The 23,372-nt window shown below is 33.0% G+C and overlaps 1 protein-coding gene across 3 annotated transcripts in view; it reads left to right on the top strand.

Moving 5' to 3' along the window:
- The window catches only part of LOC126873358 (E3 ubiquitin-protein ligase TRIM71), a 51,242-nt gene extending 35,941 nt beyond the window's left edge, over positions 1-15,301 (top strand). The window contains exons 6-13 of one of the 3 annotated variants that reach the window (XM_050634143.1): positions 1,326-4,667; positions 10,355-10,524; positions 10,810-11,145; positions 11,341-11,400; positions 11,497-11,664; positions 12,248-12,538; positions 13,392-13,946; positions 14,432-15,301. In XM_050634143.1, the coding sequence (XP_050490100.1) occupies positions 10,426-10,524; positions 10,810-11,145; positions 11,341-11,400; positions 11,497-11,664; positions 12,248-12,538; positions 13,392-13,946; positions 14,432-15,013 (2,091 nt within the window). In that variant the 5' untranslated portion in view covers positions 1,326-4,667; positions 10,355-10,425 and the 3' untranslated portion in view covers positions 15,014-15,301. Of the gene's footprint in view, positions 1-996; positions 4,668-5,359; positions 5,741-10,354; positions 10,525-10,809; positions 11,146-11,340; positions 11,665-12,247; positions 12,539-13,391; positions 13,947-14,431 lie in introns of those variants that run through there. The other 2 variants (XM_050634142.1, XM_050634141.1) reach the window with 2 other exon arrangements.
- Positions 15,302-23,372: the final 8,071 nt, after the last annotated feature.

Raw genomic sequence — 23,372 nt, 5'->3', positions numbered from 1 at the left:
ATATATATGTATAGTTATATATTCAATATAAATATTATTTATAATGTATGTCTTGATATATTTTATGTTACAATTGTTAGAAGTTCGACATTTTTAAATTCTTCATAATAATGAAAACTTTCTCCGGAAGTTCAACGGAAATTGCAATCCTGTGCCTTCTTACACACCCACAAAAGTAAGAATTTTTAAAGCCTCCGATCTTTGTCCTTCGCTTTGTACCCCATGCCATAAATGCGTAGTAAAAGATACAATAATCCGTAACAAACATCTGCACTCGGTAAGTGTTTTCGTGGAAATTCTGAAAAAGTCTTTTAAATGGGATGTACTTGCAGGCCTCAGTAAATACTTTGTGAACAATGGCATTTTTCTTAGCTTACACGTTAAGAACCATAAAGGTATAGGAATATAGAAAAATAATTTTATTTTTATTTAAAAATTATTTACTCCACTTTGTTTAGAATTTTTCATAGAATATTAAGTTTCTACGATCTTCGAAATTTTATGTCGCAATCTCGTTCTTATTTCGTGAAACAAGAAGGCTCTCAATGTTTCAGGAGAAAGTTTGACATAAAATTGAAACAAGTTGTGATTCGAAATTTTCCAATTTGTAACGACGTTTAATTCTTAAAAAAAGAAAGAACAATATCTATTTTTTGACGACGATTGAAAAAATTTTTTTTAGAAGATTGCCAGAACTGATTGGAAAGTTTCTTAAAAGATGAGCTGGGTACTGTTTGGCGAACACTCTTTATACCTGTTCCTACCACTTACCGACTTACCATTTACTGTACCCTGCTTGTGCGTATTGTTAAGCTGACAGTAGGTAACCGGTGATTTATTAGGTTAGAAAGTACAGTTCCGAAACTGTGTTTCACCATAGCGATGTGCATTTCGTATTTTCTAAAACAGCTTTTATGGTAGAGTAGCAATTGTACTTTAAATTTTTTTTTTATTTATTTGTTGAAATTACAATCAATTCTCGCGTTGAGAAGTACTTTAAATTGACCAGAAAAAAGACGTTATAACTGTATAGTTAATATATATAAATTATATAAAAAATAGATATAATTGTATCGTGTATAGGCAGCGATAATTTTTAAATTTTTCCGTTATAACGTATATTTTTCAAGCAGAATTATCAGTTTCTGAGTAAATTGATTCCTGTATAAGGGACGATTCGCACATATACTTCTCATCTTCTAAATAACTTATATAGGAACGTATATACAAATAAGTATTTCTACATTTTACATGCTATAATTATTTATCTATAAGTACAAAAATTCTAACGTTCAATTTTAAAATCGAATTCCTTTATTTTATAGGTGAGGAAATAATTTCTTTGCACGAAGTACCAAGCAGTTCCTTTACATTATGAGACAAAGGCGTCACAGACATAACTAATTTTCATTTCTTCTATCATGATACGTTAAACATTGGCAATATATACTTTGACGCTGGAAAGCGTTATCGTCAAATTAAACTGACGAACGAACGAATTCGCCAATAAGAGAGGACATAATAAGCTACTTACGTAAATGGGAACCGTGAATTTTAACATGAAGGTGAATTCCGTTTACGCGCTAGAATGGCGCACGCGCATTCTATATTGCGTATAGGAAATACGTAAGTACATAGAGAGAGAGAGAGAGAGAGAGAGAATGGGGAGGAAAATCGAGAAGAGTAGCTGGAACGTCGATGAACGAACCACCCCCGCGTGGTGGTCTCTTTTGGCGCGTGGGTGCTTCCAAGGTCATCGCAAGAGCGAAACTGCTACGACGCCTTCGTCGCGACGCCCGCGCATAAAGCGTGGGTAGAGACTATATACGCGTGTACTTATGTATAGCTAGTGCTACACGCCGTTTCAATTCATCGAACTGGTCCATTCACGAAAAGTTTCAACTATCCTATCCTCGAAAATTCACGACACAACGAACGTTACAGCAGCCTTGGCCGATCGAAACTTCCAAATTTCCCTCATAATAAATTTTGAGATATATCGGACCTCGGTGCGAAAAAAAGCTCCCAACTTTCCTTCTGGAAAGTTGGCTACATCGTGGTTTAGTACAGTGTCTGTTGATGGAAAGTTTGACGCTTCGAGAAAAATTCGTTCCACCGAATTTCGTCATGGTAGTCATTGGTGCAAAGTTTTGGGCAAAGAAAGAAAAGGTTACTCTATAACGTAGAATTTTACATGAAAACTTTCGTTTCAAAGTTTCAATCTTATCGGTCGATAAGCTGTTTACAAATGTAGCTATCTGATTGAAAAAAATGTATTTTTTTATATTTTTAATATTATTAGAATATTTCATATACTTTGAACATTTGTACTTTCCTGCAGATTTCAAAATTATTAAATATTCTGCTAATCACATTCATAATTCGTACACGTTATTATTAAAATGTCAGTTTGCTACATCGTGCTTCTGACATCAGGCATTGTTTGTTCATATCAAAATACATAAACAGTTTATAGAAATTTTTTTTTTTTTGTTATTTATTAAAATAACAATCAATTCTCGCGTTGAGAATCAGTTTATAGAAATGGCTACATTAAACAGGCATAATGTTATTATGTTATTATATGCTTATTCAGCGTTAGTGAAAGATAATTTATTCGTAACAGTACTGTGACATGATAATATCCTTTAAATTAATATACTTCGATACAGACTTATTCAATTTGAGACAGTTACAATTTATTTAATTACATAAACTAATGTGGTAGAGCGAAACGTACAGTATATTTTGAAAGATATTAGTCTGTCTAGATACTTTGTATCTTTTTATTGTATGAAGGAATTAACTGTTTGCGTTAGACGTGATCTTGCCAAAAACAATGACTTTATACTTTCCTGCTAAATCCGCCCACATGTGCACCCACAACTATGTAAGCACTTAGGTACGCCCACGGATCCTGTATCCTACAACTCACTAAAAAGTTTTGATCAATCTGTCATTTTAAAACATAAGAAATATTTCGATTGTCCATAGTAAATGTAATTCAAAGTAATCGTAAATTACTTTGTATAACTACTTTGATAGATTGTATAACAATTTAATGATATAAAAAGATGGCATTAAATGCTTAATACTTAAATGTGAATTACGATAAGATCATAAATCATATACTGTCAACACGTACATTCCTATAAAATCATAGTTTCTCTATCACCCAAAATTAAACTTCAGATATTACAGAAAAAAAGATGATACTAATTCAACCTTTCCTATATGTTTCGACAATTAAGTATGCTTTATAAACAAATATTTCATTCGGAAAATTCTTTGCGTTAAGTCTCAAGATATTCTCCGTTGAACAACGATGTTTCCAGCAAATGATATTTCGTTTGCAGGATATCTGTACTTGCTGAATCCTGATCGCTCCGATACGACCCAGATCCTATAAATGATACATCCTGTACTGGTCATATCAAAGGAGAAAAGAGGGGAGTGTGTGATAAAGCTCGACGAAGGGAGGAGACAGGATGTTCTCGATCGTTAAAGCGCCACAGCGCCGCGCCACGTGATCCTCACGCCCAAGGTACTCATTCATAAACCTGAGGTTGCGCTAATTCTTCATACGTCAATGTTACTACTAATGGCGACCTTTTAAAAAGCGAATCACATGCAATTCGGGAATTGATCGTGCCAACAACTCTCCATAGAAATATTTTTCCATTCATATCGTTCATGTCTTACGTCCAGTTTTATTTGCATATTAATAGGCGCGTGGACTCAAAAGAGAACATATCAATCACCTGATATGTTTATAAGCTCGACTATTATTCTGGTTCGGTAAATTAGCAATTGACGTGAAAACTGAAGAGAAATATTCAGATTTATATCTCCCACCTTATTCTCTTTCCTTATCTCTTTATATCTTTCACATAAATACTTATAACACTTCCATGATTGAAATCAATATTCATTTACTCGTTCGATTTGAATGTTCAACAGGCTTCTCGTATAACATAATTTTAATTTTAGATTATCCTACGGTTATCAATAACTGGTACGATATTCTCATAAAGAGTATAAGATACTGAAAAATCAATTTCATAAAATAAACTTCTATCAGGAAGAAGAAATTTAATGAAATACATCAAAGAACTGTAATTGTAAATGTCTGACACATTGTTTATCTATTTAACCCACCCCCAAGAGAGACCAAAAATTATGCATATTACAAATAGCTCTAGCAAGCATGATTTCCAACAGAGATCATCGATTGCCTTGTGCAAATAAAATGTCCACATGGACCTAAAGGCACCAACTTCAGGATCATAATTTATCATCGGTTTGCGTCCTTTGACGAGAACAATCGTTGTATAAAAATCGTGAACAATCGGATATGACACCTGTTTCTCCACAGAATGGAGAACCTGATTTGTCTGATCAAACCTACCTTGGTTGAAGGTCGCCGTTGGAGGGATATAAATAAAAGTAGAGTGGATGTATGATTGTGATTGTGTAGCTGGACTCCCCTCGCATTGAGCGGTGGGCTCCATTCATGATTTCCCCGCGCACGCGTCCTATCGTCCCTTGATATGGAAAACTCTTCCGCCGAGTATATAGGTGCTGGATTACGTAGCTGCATGTACACGTACGCTCTGGAGGAGGTGACTACGATTAAATCGTCTGCGCCCTGGAATGCCGCCACAGTGGTAAGCTTCTATCCCTCGTAAGAGAAATCAAATACTAACGATCTATCGAATGCACGTACGTACGCACACGAGTGCAATCGTTCACAATGACACCGTACAGTAATCATGTATAGAGTGATGTGACCGTGTTTCCCTCGGTGAAAAGCTCTCATCTCTCGTGTTTACGACCACGAGCTCTACATCATTCTTGCGTTAGAGTCATGCACGTCATATGAGTCATGAGGAACTGGCTTCCGCTCATCCTCGTTGCTTGGTCATTCATTTATTCTGCACCTGGTGAATAACACGTTTAACTGGACTTCAAGCTTCATTGCATATGGATACATATTGTTGCATGCTACTACTTCCGTGTAGTCGCATTCACACTGCGAGGCGCCGACCTCTTCCAATTCACTTCCAAACGAAATAACTTATAAATCTTAATAATTGATTTTTATAATAATTTATATGTAATGTTGGAGCTGTATATATGCTGCCTATAACTCGAAGTGGAATGGTCCGATATATATCTGGATCTGAAATGGTTCGATTTAACGAAAATTCTTAGGTCCTCGTAGAGGAACGTAAACGTTAAATCGAATGAAAATAGATGGTAAGGGATGGTAGGGATAGAACAGTTAGGAGAGAGAGAGAGAAAAAGGGAGTATTGTGTATTTGTTGCCTCAACGTGGAAAGATAGTGCGGGGGTGTGAATCGCCAATTCGAATGTGGGGGTAAAAATGCATTCTCTCGATTGGTCGAGAAAAGCTCGCTTGCCTGGCTAAACGGACGGCCGAGGGTTGGAGCGGGGGAGCAGAGGAAGAGAAGGAGAGGGGCAGAGGGTGCTAAAGGGATCCGAGTTTCAAACCAGAACTCAGTACTCGAGTTGTCGAATTCGGGAGATCACTAGACATCAGAGGTCCGACATACCCCTGCAGTTGCATTCTTCGACGACCACGTGCTCACACTTCTTCCGGTCTTTCCATCCATTTAAACTTATTATCGCGCCAGCCTCCAGCGGTGGAGGATCAGTTGATACTTCTTGCTTCAACCATTCATCTTGGCCTTCTAGGAACAACTTCTTCTTAACAAGGGTATTTATCTTTTTTTTTTTTTTAACATTTTAACGTATTTTATATGTTAGATTTATAGTTCGTTTGTTGTTTTTTTTCTTTTTTCTTTTTTTTTTTTTTTTTTGTAATTTGAATGAAAATCGTTAGACAAAGAGAGGCAAACGACTCTCCTGTTTCATGTAACTTTAAATAAATGAGAGCGTACGCTCCCGCAATGAAACGAAAGTGAAAACGATTCCATCGATCCTTGACTCTCGGTCAGTTTAAAGGTATTATTAATGTTGTGATCGAATAGAGCGACGTAGGGCGTTAATTAGATAGCTTGAAAATTGATTGTCACTCAGGTCGAACGTTGTTCGTTTACATTCGTGTATTTGTGTCGTAAAGTGCTCTTCTCGAACGACATTGAAATTCGAACGAGAGGGAAAGTAAGTATCTACGACGACGTTACCCAACGATGAAAACGAAATTCGGGAAGTTCGTTCATTTTCATCGGTTTGTCAAACGTGTCTCTATGATCGCTTACTTTCTGTCACTTTGAAAATATTTTTCAATAAAAATACGGTGGTATCGTGAAGTTAATATTTAATCGTTCTTTATTTTTTTTTATTTATACGTACAAGTGTATATAAATGAATTTGTTTAATATAATTTGAATAGAAGACATTTTGAAATATCAACATTGAATGTTTAAAAGAACTTTTTTCTGAATTTTTTAAACTGTAAGTATAGATTGTGTGTTGTAAAAAATTTTATTGGGTTTAATGATATAATGGAAAAATTTATATTTTAATATAATAAAATAAATATATACACGTATATATTGTCCGATAGATACGCAGACGCATGTATTTTCCTCTTATCTGAGAAACAAATCTTATAAAAATATTTCGATTTATATTCATACTTTGTCCACTTATATTTTTTCAATTTTAACTTTTAATATATTACATTATATATTTAAATAACTATTTACACGAAATATCTAGCTAATCTTTCTTTACGTACATAATATTGCTCGTTAGGTAGCAAAACATTGTATGAATTTCTAGCTATTTTTTGCTATACTCTAAGCATAGTTTTTTTTAAAACATTCATACAGTCGATATTGAGAAATAATAAAAATACAATTTAAAATCAATTTATCATTAAAACCAATTTAAATTCAAAATAGTTTTCCATATTTTGCTTATCCTATTTTTGATCGACATGAAATAAAAGCATCGTTTCCGGATGAATTGTTTAGAATATCAAAATCTACGGTGCGATATTTCATTAATTTTTATTTCCATTCTATATATATTTTCATACATTAATTCATCAAAAGTAAAAACTTTTGAATTTTACTTTCGTGTAAAATTCCAAAAACAATATCCTTGGAAAACAATTCTCAGCATCTTTCCTACAAAGGAAGCATCCCATATATATATTCAGTAACCCAAACAGGAAACAGCTAGATAATTCCTTTTCATATTTTCCTTATCTTCTTTTCTTTGTTACCTAGTGACAATGAAACATCGGACAAATTTTTCAAATATCTCCTAGAATAGTGACAGTTACCTGCTACTAGCCGCGTTTACAATTCCTCGGAATTTCTTGTTGCTATACGTTACTGGGGGTCCCAGGGAATGACAGATACACATACTTCACTTTCTCTTTCTTTTTGACCCTCGAAAAGAATAGCAAGCCTAACCTTCGTCACCATGGTAATTTCAAGGATAGCACCCCCTAACTGCTGCAGGCCAGCTGCTGGAAAAACGGAAAAAGGGAAAGTTTGCAGGTCAATGTGTAGGGTTTTCGCTTGAAATTATCGTAAACCAAACGTGCCATTTCTTCATAGACAAACCATCCCTGATCCTTAGCGGTCATAGTGGACCAACTTTTATAAATATATTATTAAACAAATAATTAGTAGATTTGTTTTTATTAATTTATTAAATTATTGTAAATGTAGAATATTTATAGAAATATTTTTGTTTTCGTGTTGTAAATTTCTATTTTTAGTCGAATGTTAGATTAGAAGTTTTTCGTTTGCCTGAAACATTTTCTTTGTCGATTTTATACTCTTATTCGATAAATAGAACAGTTTTTTTTTCATACAAAAGTGAGAGGAGGTCATCCTTATACTATAAGGGTCATACAGATTTTATCAGGCGAGTATTGCAATATTGCATTTTATTAAAATTTGATTGTTCAATAATTTCGTTCAGGATGATTGTTCAGGAATTTTGCCAATCCAATATTATATTATTAGCAAACGTTTTACAAATTATTTAAAACAAATTACGTTTGTTAAACGCGATATAAAAAGCAATAGAATTGCATGGTATTATATTAAACTTTTGATAGAAAGTTAATAAATTAGGTTTTTCCTAAACGTATAATGCATACAAGTCATTTTATGTAAGAAATAAATTGTGATTGACGTTTTGTATTAGAGAAATTTCTGAAATATAATTAAGGGATATACTCACTCTGAAATAACGTACAATATATTTTGTCGTTGTTGATATTTCATTAATTATAGTTAAACGAATATTACAGTTGTAATTAATGAATATAATTTTATTCAGATTTCAGAATGCATTTTCTAATATACCCTTTGATAAACGTGTCAATTAATGAGTTATGTGGTTACATAAGAACGGAATTCACACAATTGAAAACTAATTAACAGTATTATCGGCCAGACGATGAAGTTTCATTCATACGGTTGTCAGTATTGAACTCGTTGTATGAGATTTTACATTTATGAAGGCAACACGAGTCATTTCCCTGTCATATTAATATTCGGTTTGAAGTATGCGTTAAATTGAAGAACTTGAAAGACTAAAAGACTAAATTCTTGTTTAAACGCTGCTATTAATTCTCATTGAGGAATTCTTTTGATTTATTATTATTAATGTACGATAGAAATTTTAATGTAGTTTAAAATTCATAATTTCATAACGTAAATACTCACCATATAACTGTTGCATTCGATCTTGTGTATAATATGGAATATAATTTACAGGAGAAATATTTTTAATAATTAAAAGCAAATATTATTCTTAATAACACTTTATTTGTTACGTAATTCGAAACCCGAGAGATCACAGAATGGGACTTGGTTTACATCGTTTTTAACAATATTTACCTTTACATTCTTTAAATATATTACAATATGCTATTTTATAATATATTATAAGTAGATGCATGAGTATTTCTAGAAATAGAAATGCAAATATTCGTACATTAATGTTAATGTCAGCTTGTTTGAGATGTTAATTTCATTTTATTCTTGACGCAAGCGTGATTTATACTGTAGTCGCATCATGTTACGAAGTTATAGTGTGTAATTTCTAACTTTTAGAGCGATTGGAGTAGCAGCTTTTGAACTAGAATGAGATTCACATTAATTTAGATTTTTAGTAATTGCTATAGATATCATCTGATAGATGCTATAGATAATTGCTATAGATATCATCTGATAGCAATAATGCAATAATAATATAAGGAAATAAGTAACTTTCAAGCCACGTGGCCTCATAGAAAACTGAAAGTCGACTCCGTTTTTAAGGATTCTGTTTTTTTTTTTCTTTAGAAATCCCCTGATTTGACTATAGTTCATATAAATAACAATAGAAACCTGGAAAATTTTCCGTGTCTTTGCCATTTACCATGAATTCGAAATACATTTTCATTCAATACCATCTTCAACAGAGGTGACGATGAAACGAATGAAGTAACGAATTCTATCCCATCGAATCGAAGTCTCTATATTTGAGTCACGAATAGTACTTTAACGGATGGAGAAAGTTACGATTAGAAGCTGACTGAAACATTCATTTAGAAACACATAGACGGCGATACGTGTGTACTTACGTCGAATTTCCTACTGTTATTGATTTCTACGAGGTCCCACCAATGGAAGCGGGATCCCATTTCTCGACCCCCGAACTAAAAAGGGTATCACGGTTCTTGGCTGTGCAGGACTCGTATGATGACCTTGAACCAGCTGTGCAGGGGTGTTTCGTCTTTAAAACTAGATCAAGAGGTCATCCGTACGATTCAAAATGCTTTTCCGTTGACTCCCCTATGAATCGATCTTGATTCAGCTTGTAACTATGATACTGTAAATACATTCGATATTTTTTGACCCGTAAGTCACAATCGATACGGTATGACTGTTAAAGGGACCAACGAGAAGTATCCCTATGTCTTGTCGAGTGTCCCAGTTTTCTCTAAGTCGATCTTCAATTTCTTCTACGGATGTAAGTAAGGGGAAGATGTTATGTACGAGTACGTCGTTTGTTACGAATAAAATTTCCACCTACAAAATGTATTGACAAAATTTCGTTGAGAATACCTTAGACATCCTGTATATGTATGCGTACATATATATATATACACCATATTGTTTAAGAGTAAAAGTTTCTGCAGAAATCAGCGAAGAAATTAATATTCATTTTCTTAGGATTTTATACATACAGAACCTTACATTATGTTTACGGTGTATGTAGTGGTTGATACAACGTGTAAGCTAGAGTACAGCTTTGGGGTTACTTACTTTCACGTTTGACAAAAATTTGTGTAATATAATGAAAATAATTACTTAAGTCTTGATTTAAATTATTTGAATTATTTTTGTTCCAGGTGAAGTTATCACGACGAGACAATTCCATATTGAATTTCCCGAAGTGTTTTAATTACACACCTACAGCGTCATGGATCAAAAACACAATTCTAGATTAAATTACTTCTTTCATACTCCAAGCCTTCCACACATCCCAGGACCGGAAGATCCGAATGCAGAACTTCTTAGGGTATGCAGTGAAAGAAACTTTTATTATTCACACTTACCAATGTTGAATCACACACAAGATCAATATGGATGTTTTAAATAATTTTACATGTTTACACATTACACACACAAAACAAGTAAAAACAAGATTTTTTAATGCAAGTTTCATTTAATATCCATTTCTACATAAATTTGAAACATTTTTGCAATACCTTAGTGAGGTACTAACGGATCCAAGGTGTTCAATTATAAAGTAAAGGATTTTGATTTTTATTCTATCACACTTGTACGTTTTCTTTCGTTACAGTTGGCCAATGCATACCAGCCGCCACTTATCAGACCCGATAATCCCAGCGCAAGTCCACCAGGCACTAGTGCATCGTCCCCAAACAGCATGAACTCCCCACCCGGTTACAGTGCATCCCCAGAAGAATGTCAGATGGATAAATTGATTACCACTTTAGCACAAGTCTGCAGCGGTAGTTTGAGTATATCGGGTATATCTGGTATACCGGGTATACCGGGTATACCGGGTATATCGGGTATATCTGGTTCCCGCAGTAATAGATTCTTACAAGCTAATGATGTATGCAAGGATTGTACTGAGATACCTTGCGGAAAGTGCTCTAGGCGTCAGCGTTTGGTAAATATATTTTGATCTATCAGCCTTCCTTAAACGGTTAACTTCTATGTGTAATCTTTAACTTAAGTTTATTCGTTATAGATTTCTTATCGACGAATAAAATAAATTTTAAAAAGTAAAAATTTCAATAGTATCTGAGAACTACCATAGAACTATGTTATATGCTAATGAAGTATCTTTTTTTCTTGTACACAGAATCTTCCGGACGCAGAGATCGGGGCCGAATGTGCTCCGCCGCAAGATGCACCGGTGGAGGTACTGAACCCCGCAGTCGTTAATCCAAATTTGTTTCTTTTACAAAGGCCATTTTACTGCGATATTCATCATCATGGTCAACGATTATTTTGTCAGACTTGTTGCATACCTATTTGCGCTGAGTGTGGATTCCAACTTCATCGGGACCACGCTACAATTGATTTCAATAAAGCCATTGAAGAAACTTGCATTCAAGCGGGCCAAGTACTGAAAGACGCTAAGCTTGGAGTTTCGGTCCTCACCGATGAATTAGATAATGTGCAAGTAAGTTATCCTTTGAGAAATTCATTTATCGCAGATATAACAAAATATGATAATGATAGTTTACATCGAGAATGTTTAATATTATTGTGTCGGTACCTTCTAGAAAAATTAAGCACAGCGAATTGACTGAAGTAATAACAGTTAATATTAGATATCTTAAATCAAGAATTATTGATACATTATCAACATCTATGTCGAAATATATAATTAGATACAATGTTTTTAGAAAAATTAAATATACAGAACAATGCTCCTATTAACCGTCCGCTTGCAATCTTATCTTTGACGTCATCTGCTTACTGGGTTGTCTAAATCCATGCAGCTGTTCTTTTTTAGGATTTTGTTTTCAAAAATTTTTCAATATAAAAATTTCCGAATACTCTTCTAACCAGGTTTCCAGTATACTCTCCGATAGTTTCTATCGCTGCATGTTACTTCGATTCTTTTAAGGAGAGCAAAATTTAAACAAAAATATGGCGAAAATGAAAATTCACTTAAAATCACTGGTGGAAAGTAAACAAGTGTGCAGGTGGAGCGTTTTAATGTATTCGTAAAATGTTCGTGTCTACAATTTCTTTTGCAGGTAGCGGCAGAACTGTTAGATCAAAAAGCAAGACAAGCAGCTGCAGATTTGACGATGTGCACGAAAAGAATAGCTGTCGCTTTGGAGGCAAGAGAAAGAGAACTGTTAGACAGTATAGAGAAAGCCAGAATTGAAAAATATGCTGCGCTACAGGAAAAAGAGGATGGGATCAGAAATGGAATAATGCGACTAACTCGAGCTGCTAACAAACTTAGTCAAATTATGGAGAACAAAGCTTATATTAACAATCCAATGAATCTAACAGTTACCAAGGATATGGCTTCAGCTGAGGTATTGATCAATGAAATCAAATATCTAATATTTTTTAGTTTTTCGATATCTAGATAACTAACGAATCCTCCCAACATTCGTTATACGTAGTGAAACTAATAGTACTAAAAACCTTTCCACTACTATCATTTTATCGACATTGCTGGTTATCAAAAAATAGTACTGTAACTAAATATATTTAACAATTGTAACATCGTAGTTATTAGGTTACTCTATATGAAATGTTTCTTTAAAATCTGATATTAGTTGGTAGATATCACATGTTATCAATCTTCTGATATTCAATCGTGAATATATGGCACAAAACATTTTTCTACCTCTCTGATCCTGCGCTTGTGCATCATTTTCCAAAATCTAGATAGTATTTCGACAAACGTTTCCTCTCGTGGAATATTTTAATTCTAGAATTACCGATATTCATAAATTTACAGGCTAATGAAAAAGACGAACAGAATCATGCTGAAATTATCTTCCTCTGCATACACACGTTTTCTTTATACGTTCTATCTAAAATCTAATACAGATTTGATTGATTTGTTGTTTCATATGGCTTTTACATTATTCTTTTAGAGATATTGTGTCACTGCCTTAGTGAAAAAATTAGATTAATATTTAGTATAGGATGCTTATCGATATTGAATTATTTTTCATAATAATGTTAATATTAAAGGTCTCATAAAGGAATATAAAAATCACTATAACACCGTCTCGTAGATATCTGCTATAAAGATCAAATTTGAAATCGATTACTTTAACTTCCTAAATTTCAGCGTTATAGTAATAAATTTTATATCTTTCCGTCACTTTAAGATGCATAAACACTCTACTAACGCATGATTTTTATCGAATACAGATTTTCCAAATCTATCAGAACTATCGATCCCTTCCATCTCATGATGAAAATTGGATCTCTTTCAATTCTACGGACATGAATGTAATGGGCGCTATAGCAGGTTTTGGAAGCATTATGGTGAATAATCCGGGACCTATAGGCGATCGACGACCTCTGAGACACCATGAAAGTCCGCGTCCTATGGTCTTTGAATATAGATACTGTTTTTTATCAGTTTCACCAATTGGAGGAAGAGCAGTTGCTTTAAGTGATTCGCCCGTCGTAGTAAATCGAGGCCATGATGTGCCAACGAGAGCCTCAACAATAATTGGAAACAACGGCGATGTTGATGACAATCTGTGCCGACCATGGGGCGTAGCATGTGATGGAGAAGGACATATAGTCGTTGCAGATAGGTCAAACAATCGTATTCAAATATATAAACAAGATGGTTCCTTTTTAAGAAGATTTGGTTCATATGGTACCGGACCAGGACACTTTGATCGCCCGGCTGGCGTAGCCGTCGATGCACGTCGCCGTGTAATTGTAGCTGATAAAGATAATCATCGTATACAGGTAATTCAAACTATTCTCAAATATAATAAAAATAAGCAGTGAGAGAATAGCGAGTTTGAAAGTATTTGAACCCTCGTTTATCTTTAGTACGATATCGCTTAATTACAGAAATCCAACTAAACAAACCTGTAATGATCCCGTCACATGCCACTAATATAGCGAAATGTGAGAAACAACTTTCAGAAGCAAGTATAACAAATTTGTTAGCCATATGAAGTACTGTCAACAATTCTGTTAATTAACATGATTTCATTTGTTGTATCATTCAATCTTATTATTTTTTATATCGATATTACAGAAATCTTTTTTTTTTTTTTTCATGACAAGAGTCGTTATGATTAATTCAAATAGGAAAGCATAATAATTATAAGCATAATAATTAAAAATAAGCGATCGAAACACTTGTTAATAGAATAGGTAGAAAATCGATAAATTTAAATTTGCCAGGGTTAAAGAAGAATCATTCGTATTTCGTCAATTTTTAGATTTTGACGATGGATGGCCAATTTCTTCTATTTTTCGGCGAAAAAGGCAGCCGCTGTGGTCAATTCAATTATCCATGGGATGTGGCTGTGAACAGCGAATGCCAGATAGCCGTGTCCGATACTAGAAATCATCGCGTCCAGTTATTCAGTCCTGAGGGCACTTTCCTACGAAAATACGGCTTCGAAGCCTCGCCGAATATGTGGAAGCATTTTGATTCACCGCGTGGCGTTGCTTTCAATCCCCAAGGCAAGGTCATTACCACTGATTTCAATAATCACAGACTAGTGGTTATCGATGCTGATTTCGTAAACGCCAACATTTTCGAGTGCAAGGTCGCTGGTGGCAACAAACAGTTTCTGAGACCACAAGGTCTGGCAATCGACGATGAAGGAAACATTATCGTAGCTGACTCTAGAAACCATCGAATACAGATATTCGACAGGTCTGGTATGTTGATAAGACGATACGGCAGCTACGGTAAGGGCGATGAAGAAATGGACAGACCATCGGGAATATCTTTATGTCTCGACGGTAGAATCGCCGTCGTAGATTTTGGTAACAATCGTCTCCTTCTTATTTAAACGATCAATCCGGTTGTAGGAATAAGAGAGGGTGTGGCGGGAAGAAGGCGACAGTAAGAATAAGATTTTATATATGGGGGCTAAAGAAAAAAGAAAAAAAAATTACGCGACGATTGCGAACACAACAACTGTTCGATATTTTAGAAGCAAGCGTGTAACGCTTTAGTCAGACAAATTATTAGAGACATATTTTCTTACTAATTATATATTTTATGAAAATCCGTATAGATTCTTTTCGAAACTTCGGATTGTCTATGTGCCAAATACACAAGTACAAAAAAAAAGAAACTTTCAGAACTTTTCGTTCTGAAATCATATCGCTATGGATGTTCTCATCTGTGGCGAATAAGCACAACGTGGAAATAACGTTTCTCTATAGATGTTCCGTTTGGAGAGGAATATTATTTTTACGTTATTACGTACTTAACGTTATCTGTAAATTCATGGGTAATAACAGAAAACGAAAAATTACAATAATTGAGTATGGTTATGGCAATAATAATTTTTTTGCAATAAAGAATATTAGAAAATTTTTATAAATCAAAAATTTTTCGTGTGATATAAAATGCTGGCCATTGTAAATTGGAATTTTTTTGTTTTATAAACGGTAGAGTTGTTTTACTTTTATTTATTTCTTCTTTACCCACTAACGAATTTTAGTAAAAATTTAAAAGATTGTTCGTCTGTTTTTTCGGTGGGAATATTTATTAAATCGGGCCGCAAGTTTGAGAGTAGCACAATACAAGTGATATAATTATATATATATATATATAAAGAAAATAGTTGTCATTTCCCATGAAAATGTAACTATTTTCTCTGGTATAGTAGATATTTCGTAACAAAGATACCGAAATTCTACTTCTATAGCTTGCATTAGCTTTACTTTCAAAATTTGCTGCCATCCATAGTAGATGTTTTTTTTAAAGAAAAAATCATTATTAAATAATGATAGAGTAGAATGCTGAATTGACCAGCTATCAAAATTCAGGATATTGTTTAAATTAGTGATAACCGTCTCATGTTGATTACGCAAGGAGATATAAATGCAATTTATGAAGGATCTTTGCGATTAAAAAGCTTTTATCGGTGTGTGTATAATTAAGGTGAAATAACGGAATGCACCAAGATAAAAGTTAGATATATACGGTCGATGGTATGAACAGAATTACGAAGGAAGTATTTACATAAAGAAAGAATGAGAATACATCGTCTCTTAACGATACCACAGTTGTCAAAGAAATACAAAAAATCAATGTCGTAGTAATATTTCGGACATATCATACATCGAAGACATTTTTTGTACTAGCATCATTGTACTAGTATCTATAGACTAGTAATGATTATCATTATTATTTTGTTCATGTTTATTGTTAGCATATGATTAATTTCATTTACCATTTTCATCGACTTTTTCCTTTCGCAATCACATTCGTGACTAGTAACATCGTTACCTATTATCTTAATTATCCGAATTGATGTCACAACAATTGGGAAAAAGTTAATGCAAAACGGTGTTTACTGTAAAATATGAATTCTATACTATGTATAAGAATTCAATGCATCGCTAGTCAGTCTTAAATGAATGTGAGGATATCTAATTTAGTTTGCCGTTAATGAAACTCACGAAGGCATTAGTTGCACTTGCACTCTGTAAGACTGAAATAAGACTGACTTAATAGATGTGAAATTTTGTTCCCAGTTCGTTTCTTCCTTATACAGAGACTTAAAAGAAGAATTTGTTTGAATATTTATTTTGATGTATTCACAATTACAGTTGACGAATTTTTAAGTAGAGTAATTTAATTGGCCTATACGTACTATGTCAAATTTTATTTATATTTTTTCTCGTTTTCTTCCTTCTTTTCGGGTAAGATGGCGATATATTTACCAAATAACCGACTTATATTGGCGTAATAGTTTACACAGTCAGCAATCAATTAAATATTAGTTCTAGGAACTCATGTTCAAAGGATATATGATCTCCAATTGCATTGTGTAGAAATGTCTTCACAAAACCGAACTACTTAAAAAGTGGAAGGAAGGGAGAAACATTAAGAAGGATAAAGACTATTTTAACAAATCGCTACGCTAAACATGTTCAAAAACAGCAGTTCAACGTTAATACTGTTGAAGAGGTCTTTACACACGAAATATGATTTATCAGAAGAAGTTTTTACAAAAAATAATTTCTTCATATTAAAGGACCTCTAGTGTTAGAGTATATAGCAATAATGTTGTCCCTGGTATAGAACAATTTTATTAGCAAAATATCCTTATGTAATGCATGTGTTAAGACACAAAGATTAAGCTAAATTTTAAATATGTACCATCCTGCTCAATTACTACATACATTTAACTAATCAGGGACAGTTACAACAAAATATTTTCGATTGAGTATTTCTCAAAAGAGACACGATATAATATGATTTCTAGCATGAGAGCAAAGCCAGAGAATAATTGTCCAGCGTTGCACGTCCATTTAAAAAAAATTCATGGATAAGTTTGTTCTTCTATAAGATATTTGATGAACGAAAACGTTTTGTTATAGTTTCTTATACTACAACAGAATGATGCTGATACGAATTCAATATTGTATACACAGTGCACTATAATACGTATGTATAAAACTATATTCGGTAAACCGAAAATGTAATAGATATATACCAGATATATATATATACACGTATACATTTATATATGTATATATACATATACCTGGTATATATACTAAACAACGTAAAAGTATTGCAAATCTTGCATACAAGATAGTTTACGAATGCTATGATATTATCCAGGAAATGAGATTTCTGTGACAAGAAGACAAAAGAAATAAATTGATTCTTGTTATTTTTTTAGACTGCTGAACTTTTTACGGGCAGTTTGCTGTCAAAATTTGAACATGTTGTATGCTCGATATACGATAAAAAGTTGATATTTGTGTGAGGCAAATGCAGACATGAGATATATGATCGTGTTAAAGAAAATAATAATCAAAACTAAACAAAAATTATGAACACAGATCGAAATTTTTTTCGAAAATTTATAAAAAATTCCGTATGTCTGCAAAGTTTTTTACAATATAGATGATGTTTGGAAACAGATAAGCTGTTTCTTTTTAACAATCTATTGCACGTTGCGAGGTGGCGTAATAACAAAAAAAAGATAAAAAAGCAGTAGAAAAAGAAAAAAAATTAAAAGAAAAAATTGTTATGCTTAATCATTTTCTAGTATAGTTCTATCATTTAAAAGCTGTATTTGTTATAAATTTGTTATGCTCGTTAAAAATGCACGCCATGCATTTTAACAAATTTATAATGGTACTAATTGATTTACATGCATATTTGCATAACTAAGAGGTGTAATCACCTTCTAATAATCATTGACTAACACGCAATAATCCAATTTCAGTCCCATTTTTTTTTTTTTTTTTTTTTCATAAGAAAAGATGAAAATTGGAGAATGCGTGTGCGATTTATTATTTTAATTTTTTCATTTTTAAGAAAATGAACTAGTACTCTCTTCAAGAAATATCAGAGAGGACTTAATAATATTTAAAGATAATTAGTTACTTAAGTTAAAAATCGAGAGCAAGAAAGTTGCTCTTCGAAATGTTTGAAATTAACCCTTTCGCTGCGAAGGACGTGCATATACGAATTTGTGAAAATTCTAAATGTGTATTTCGCATGATATAACATTTTTTGTCTTTTTTGTATTAAAATATTTTTAATTCCAAGGATACTATAGCAAAAGGGTTAATACAGTGTTAACAAAATGGAATTATGTCCAAGCGACATAGTTTACATTTAATTTTTCAATTTTTTATAACAATAATTTTTATATTTACGAATGTGTGATATTATCCGACGCAAACTTTCAGTTTTACAAGTACCCCCATTAAAATTTTTCAAATTTTAATACCACTTGTAAAATTCTCTTCCCTCCCTCCAATTAATATTTCAGGTTTTGAATATAATCGGTTACATAATTTTTTAAATGTACCACAGCTATGTTTATGATAAATTTTCGACTCGTTTCATTTTCTTACTCAAATTTCGTTTCCTTTGAATTACGTTCGTTTTCAGAACGAATTTCAGATAAAACAGTATAACGCAATTGATATTCACGTATTTATTTTAGTGTTCGTTTCGTTGAACAAAAAGAAGAAACATCATTGTGAGCGTCAATTAAAAACGTAGGATATAGAATAAATAATAAGGATAAAGTAATAAATAACGAATAAGGATTAGTACGTTTAAAAGAAGTCAATAAAAAATAACATGCAGCATTGTATGCTTTTGTATCTGACCTATAACCTTATATTCATATTCTTTTTGATAGTTTTAACTACAAGTCAAAAAGGTAAATACGATAGATCACGAATACCTCCTTAAAAACGAACGATAAACGAATAAAGATGAGTACTATTTTCGAACAAGATAGAATTATGAGACACATAATATTATCAGATGGAAATATTTATTCATTGTTCATTGTAGCACGTAATGCAATCCTTACCGATTTAATGAGATGCAAACTAACGCAAAAGGGAATGGAATATAGAGGAACAATAGCCAAAACTTCCGGTGGCATTCGATGCCAATCTTGGTACGCAGAAGAACCAATACACGAGGTAGCTTTTATCTAAACTAAATTATTAATTTGAAATTGATGATAATTTCAAAGAAATATTTTTCTATCTAAGCCTTTTATCTTTTTTTTTTTTTTTTTATTGAAACTTCATAGATACTGGAATATTCGTGAAAACCGAGGTAAATTAGAAAAATCATTACGAAAGTATTAAAAATCTTCAAAACTATTTTATTTACTTATATTATTTTTTTCTTTTTAATTTTTCTCTTTCTTTTATATTCATTACGATAATCAATCGTATCGACGTAAACAATTTTCATATTCGTTAATGTTACTAATTACTGTGGTTGCCACTACAATACCATTGTATGTAGGGCGTGTAAGTGTTTTCATAAATCATTCGGGTCGTAGACAAACTCTTGAAATTAAAAAATTTTTAAATTTTGAATTATCGATTATTCCTTCGAGAATCTGAGTCAATTGGCAAATTTCACACGAGATCTACCAATTACGTAATACGTACTTATGAACTTAAACTGTAATAACTGTTTATATTAATAATAAATTTGGCACTTTTATCAGAGATCCTAGAGAGATTTTCATAATATTTGATGTCAGGTTAGTAAAGATATAAGCGACGAAGATTTTCCCGAAAGGTCGATAAAAATTGCGAAAAATTACTGCAGAAACCCAACGAGTGACAATAGAGGGCCATGGTGTTATACTTTGGAACCTTCGCTTATAGACGACGAATGTGACGTACCACTTTGTAATTTTGGAGGTAATATAATAAAAGTGAAACTTACAATGTTACAAAATTTGAGATAAGTAAATTTGTAACTTGCCTACTTTATTAAGTAACAGAATATTGTGTAAAAGATTATATAAATAATTTGATCGAAAATATTTCATTAGGAAAATTGAGAAAGTTTATAATTATCGATAAAGGTAGGTTTCAATGGAATAGAATCGCAGTAAAATTCAATTTTCTTTCGAAATCACGTTTCTTTTGAAAAATATTTACAATAATAATTATAATTATGTATAAACGAGTAGAATGCAAACTGTCGGGACCAGGAGCTGAATATGGAGGGACTAAAGAAATCGCAACGTCCGCAAGTAAATGTAAATCATGGCACAAACGATACGAGCTTGAAGGTTCGAAGGTGAATAAAATAAACCTTAATGCGATACTGAGCGAATAAAATTTCAAGAAATTTTTGTTGTTTGCCTTCGACAATGTAACATTGTCTTATAGAGTCAAAAGTTCAGAGATCAGGACTTTCCTGATCGATCACGTAGGGAGGCAGAAAATTTCTGCAGAAATCCGTCAGGTGACGTCGGAGGGCCATGGTGTTACGTCGAAGAAGATTTCGAATATGTTCGGAAGCAGTATTGCGATGTTCCATTTTGCGACGATAGAGGTTTCACATGATTTTGTATTTATCCCATGGATTCTATTCACATGATCTTCTTCTTCTTACTATTATTTTGTTATTACATTTCTTAGATTGCGTAGCATTTACGAAGAATTCGTCTAATTATGCTATACTCACAAAATTACACGCACCCAGTGGCAACACTTCGTTTTGGGTTAAATTGTGGAATCCAGATGACGAGAAAAAGGTATACACATCTATTTATTTATTTTCAATGCTCGATTATCCCAATGTATATGTATACCATTAAAGCTTTGTATGCCTTTATATATTCTTTCAGGAGAAAGAATAGAACATAAAAGATAAAATAGATATAGATAAAAGATCAACGCATATATAATTTCTATAGATAGGGAATATCGATGGAGAATTATTTTAAGGTTTAAATCTTAGTTACTTTTCTTCTTTGTGGCAAAAAAATTCCTTAGTTTAATAGAATAATGCATACGTACAGGGGCAAGCTGGTATATTGCTTAGTCTTTTACCGATTCCCGCTTCCGCTGAAACAATAGCAGATATATGGACTGCAGGAGTTGAACTGGTGTTCGGAAATTCTGGCAGCCGTCAAACATTTCCAGCAGATGATGTTCGTAACAATACGATGTTTTAACTTTTCTATATTCCTAATTACGTGGTACAATCTATAGAGTATGAATATTCATGCCTTTTCTTACAGGGAAATTTATAAGTGAAGAAAATAAGAAAATATACATTTAGAGTATCCGAAATAAGAGTACTTAGACTTAAATAAAAAGTTGAAATTTTTGTGATTTAAACGAGAAGCTAAAGATTTGTAATATGCAAGATTTAATGATTATGAAACAATATATTTCTTTTTTCTCCGATCAGGAAGGAGAAAACGCTGAAAATACTCCTGAAATTTTGGTCGGTTCAAAGTGGACGGGAATATGGATAACATGGGGTGGTGGTTTCATTTCCGCTGGTATCGAGGGAGCAATGAAACCTTTAGTGATGCAGGAATATAAGAAAAAACATGGAATTACAAGCTTGTACCCAGAAACATTTCTGTATTATGGGGTTCGAGGGACGAACGTTTTGTGGAGCACCGCGTTCTGTCACATTCGTACGTTTTCGATAAATCGAAGTCAGTAGAATACGAAGAAAATGTTATTGTTAAATATGGTTAAAGCACAGCCTAAAATTTCTAAAATTTAAGCCTCATATATATTGGCCAGAGAATTATCTAAATCTTAACTACAGTAAATACTAAATCGTTTTATATAACTATATGTAATAATAGCTATATACTAAAATTTTCAGATTGCGAGACGCATACGACTTTCGGCATTGATTTTTCGAAAGTTTGGGCCATGCAAAAAAATAACGATACGATCGATGTTCGGCTTTTCGTTCGTGCGAGCCAAAATATCCAAATACGTTTGTATCAAACTCCATCGATAGAATATCCCTCTGTGACGGTAAATATCCTAATATTCGAGTCTTGACAGATCGTTTTTTAAATTACCGTACGATATAATATAGGTAATAATAAGCAAAGACGTTACGACACTAACGTATCAAGAATTCGAAGAATCGTCCAAACATTATTTAAAAGAGATCTCCACCTCAGGCTTGCTCGATTTTTGGTCATGGAGGGAGTTCAGCATCAGGTTGACGATTTCGTATATTACAATCGAATTATTACATTCGTTCATTTCGCTACTTTAGTACTTTATTGCTCTCTTTTACGTTGTAGCATTTTTGGCGGACATTTACGCGTGTATTCACATAAGCAGAGAGGTGCTATCGAATTATTGTACATGAACGAAATCTTTTTTGCTAGTTTGAGGTGGTTTAGCATTGGAAGCGAAAAGACAATAGCGCAATGGACGCTATTTTGTTCTCCGGAAGGTAACATTCCTCGATTTAAATCTTCGTGTTACGCGTATTTATCGTCAGATGTGCGTAAATTAAATTTCATAGTAGAATGCAATTATACTGAAGAAAATATACTCGATAAATGATTATACGTCGATACGAAAGACGATTATAGGAAACTTACGTTTAAATAGAATCAGATGCGGTAGAAGATGCTTGGCCACCAAATTGTTTGTCCGATATAGGAGATTTTCAATTCAAAGGTACACAATGGACAAGCATTAAAGAAATTCCATGTATTCCATGGATATCGAAAGAAGTAAGAAATATACTTAGGAAAAGATTATTAATATATCAAACTAAAGATGTTAATTAAAAGATAAATGATTTTGACATGATTCAGACACTTGATCTTTCAGACAGTACATACTTACATAACGCGTGCAATCATAGTAGATATGTAAATCTGTATTACAGTGAACAACGATAAT

The sequence above is a fragment of the Bombus huntii genome, chromosome 14 (assembly GCF_024542735.1).
Source record: "Bombus huntii isolate Logan2020A chromosome 14, iyBomHunt1.1, whole genome shotgun sequence".
NCBI lineage: Eukaryota > Metazoa > Arthropoda > Insecta > Hymenoptera > Apidae > Bombus > Bombus huntii.
This window is presented reverse-complemented; position numbering and strand designations above follow the sequence as displayed.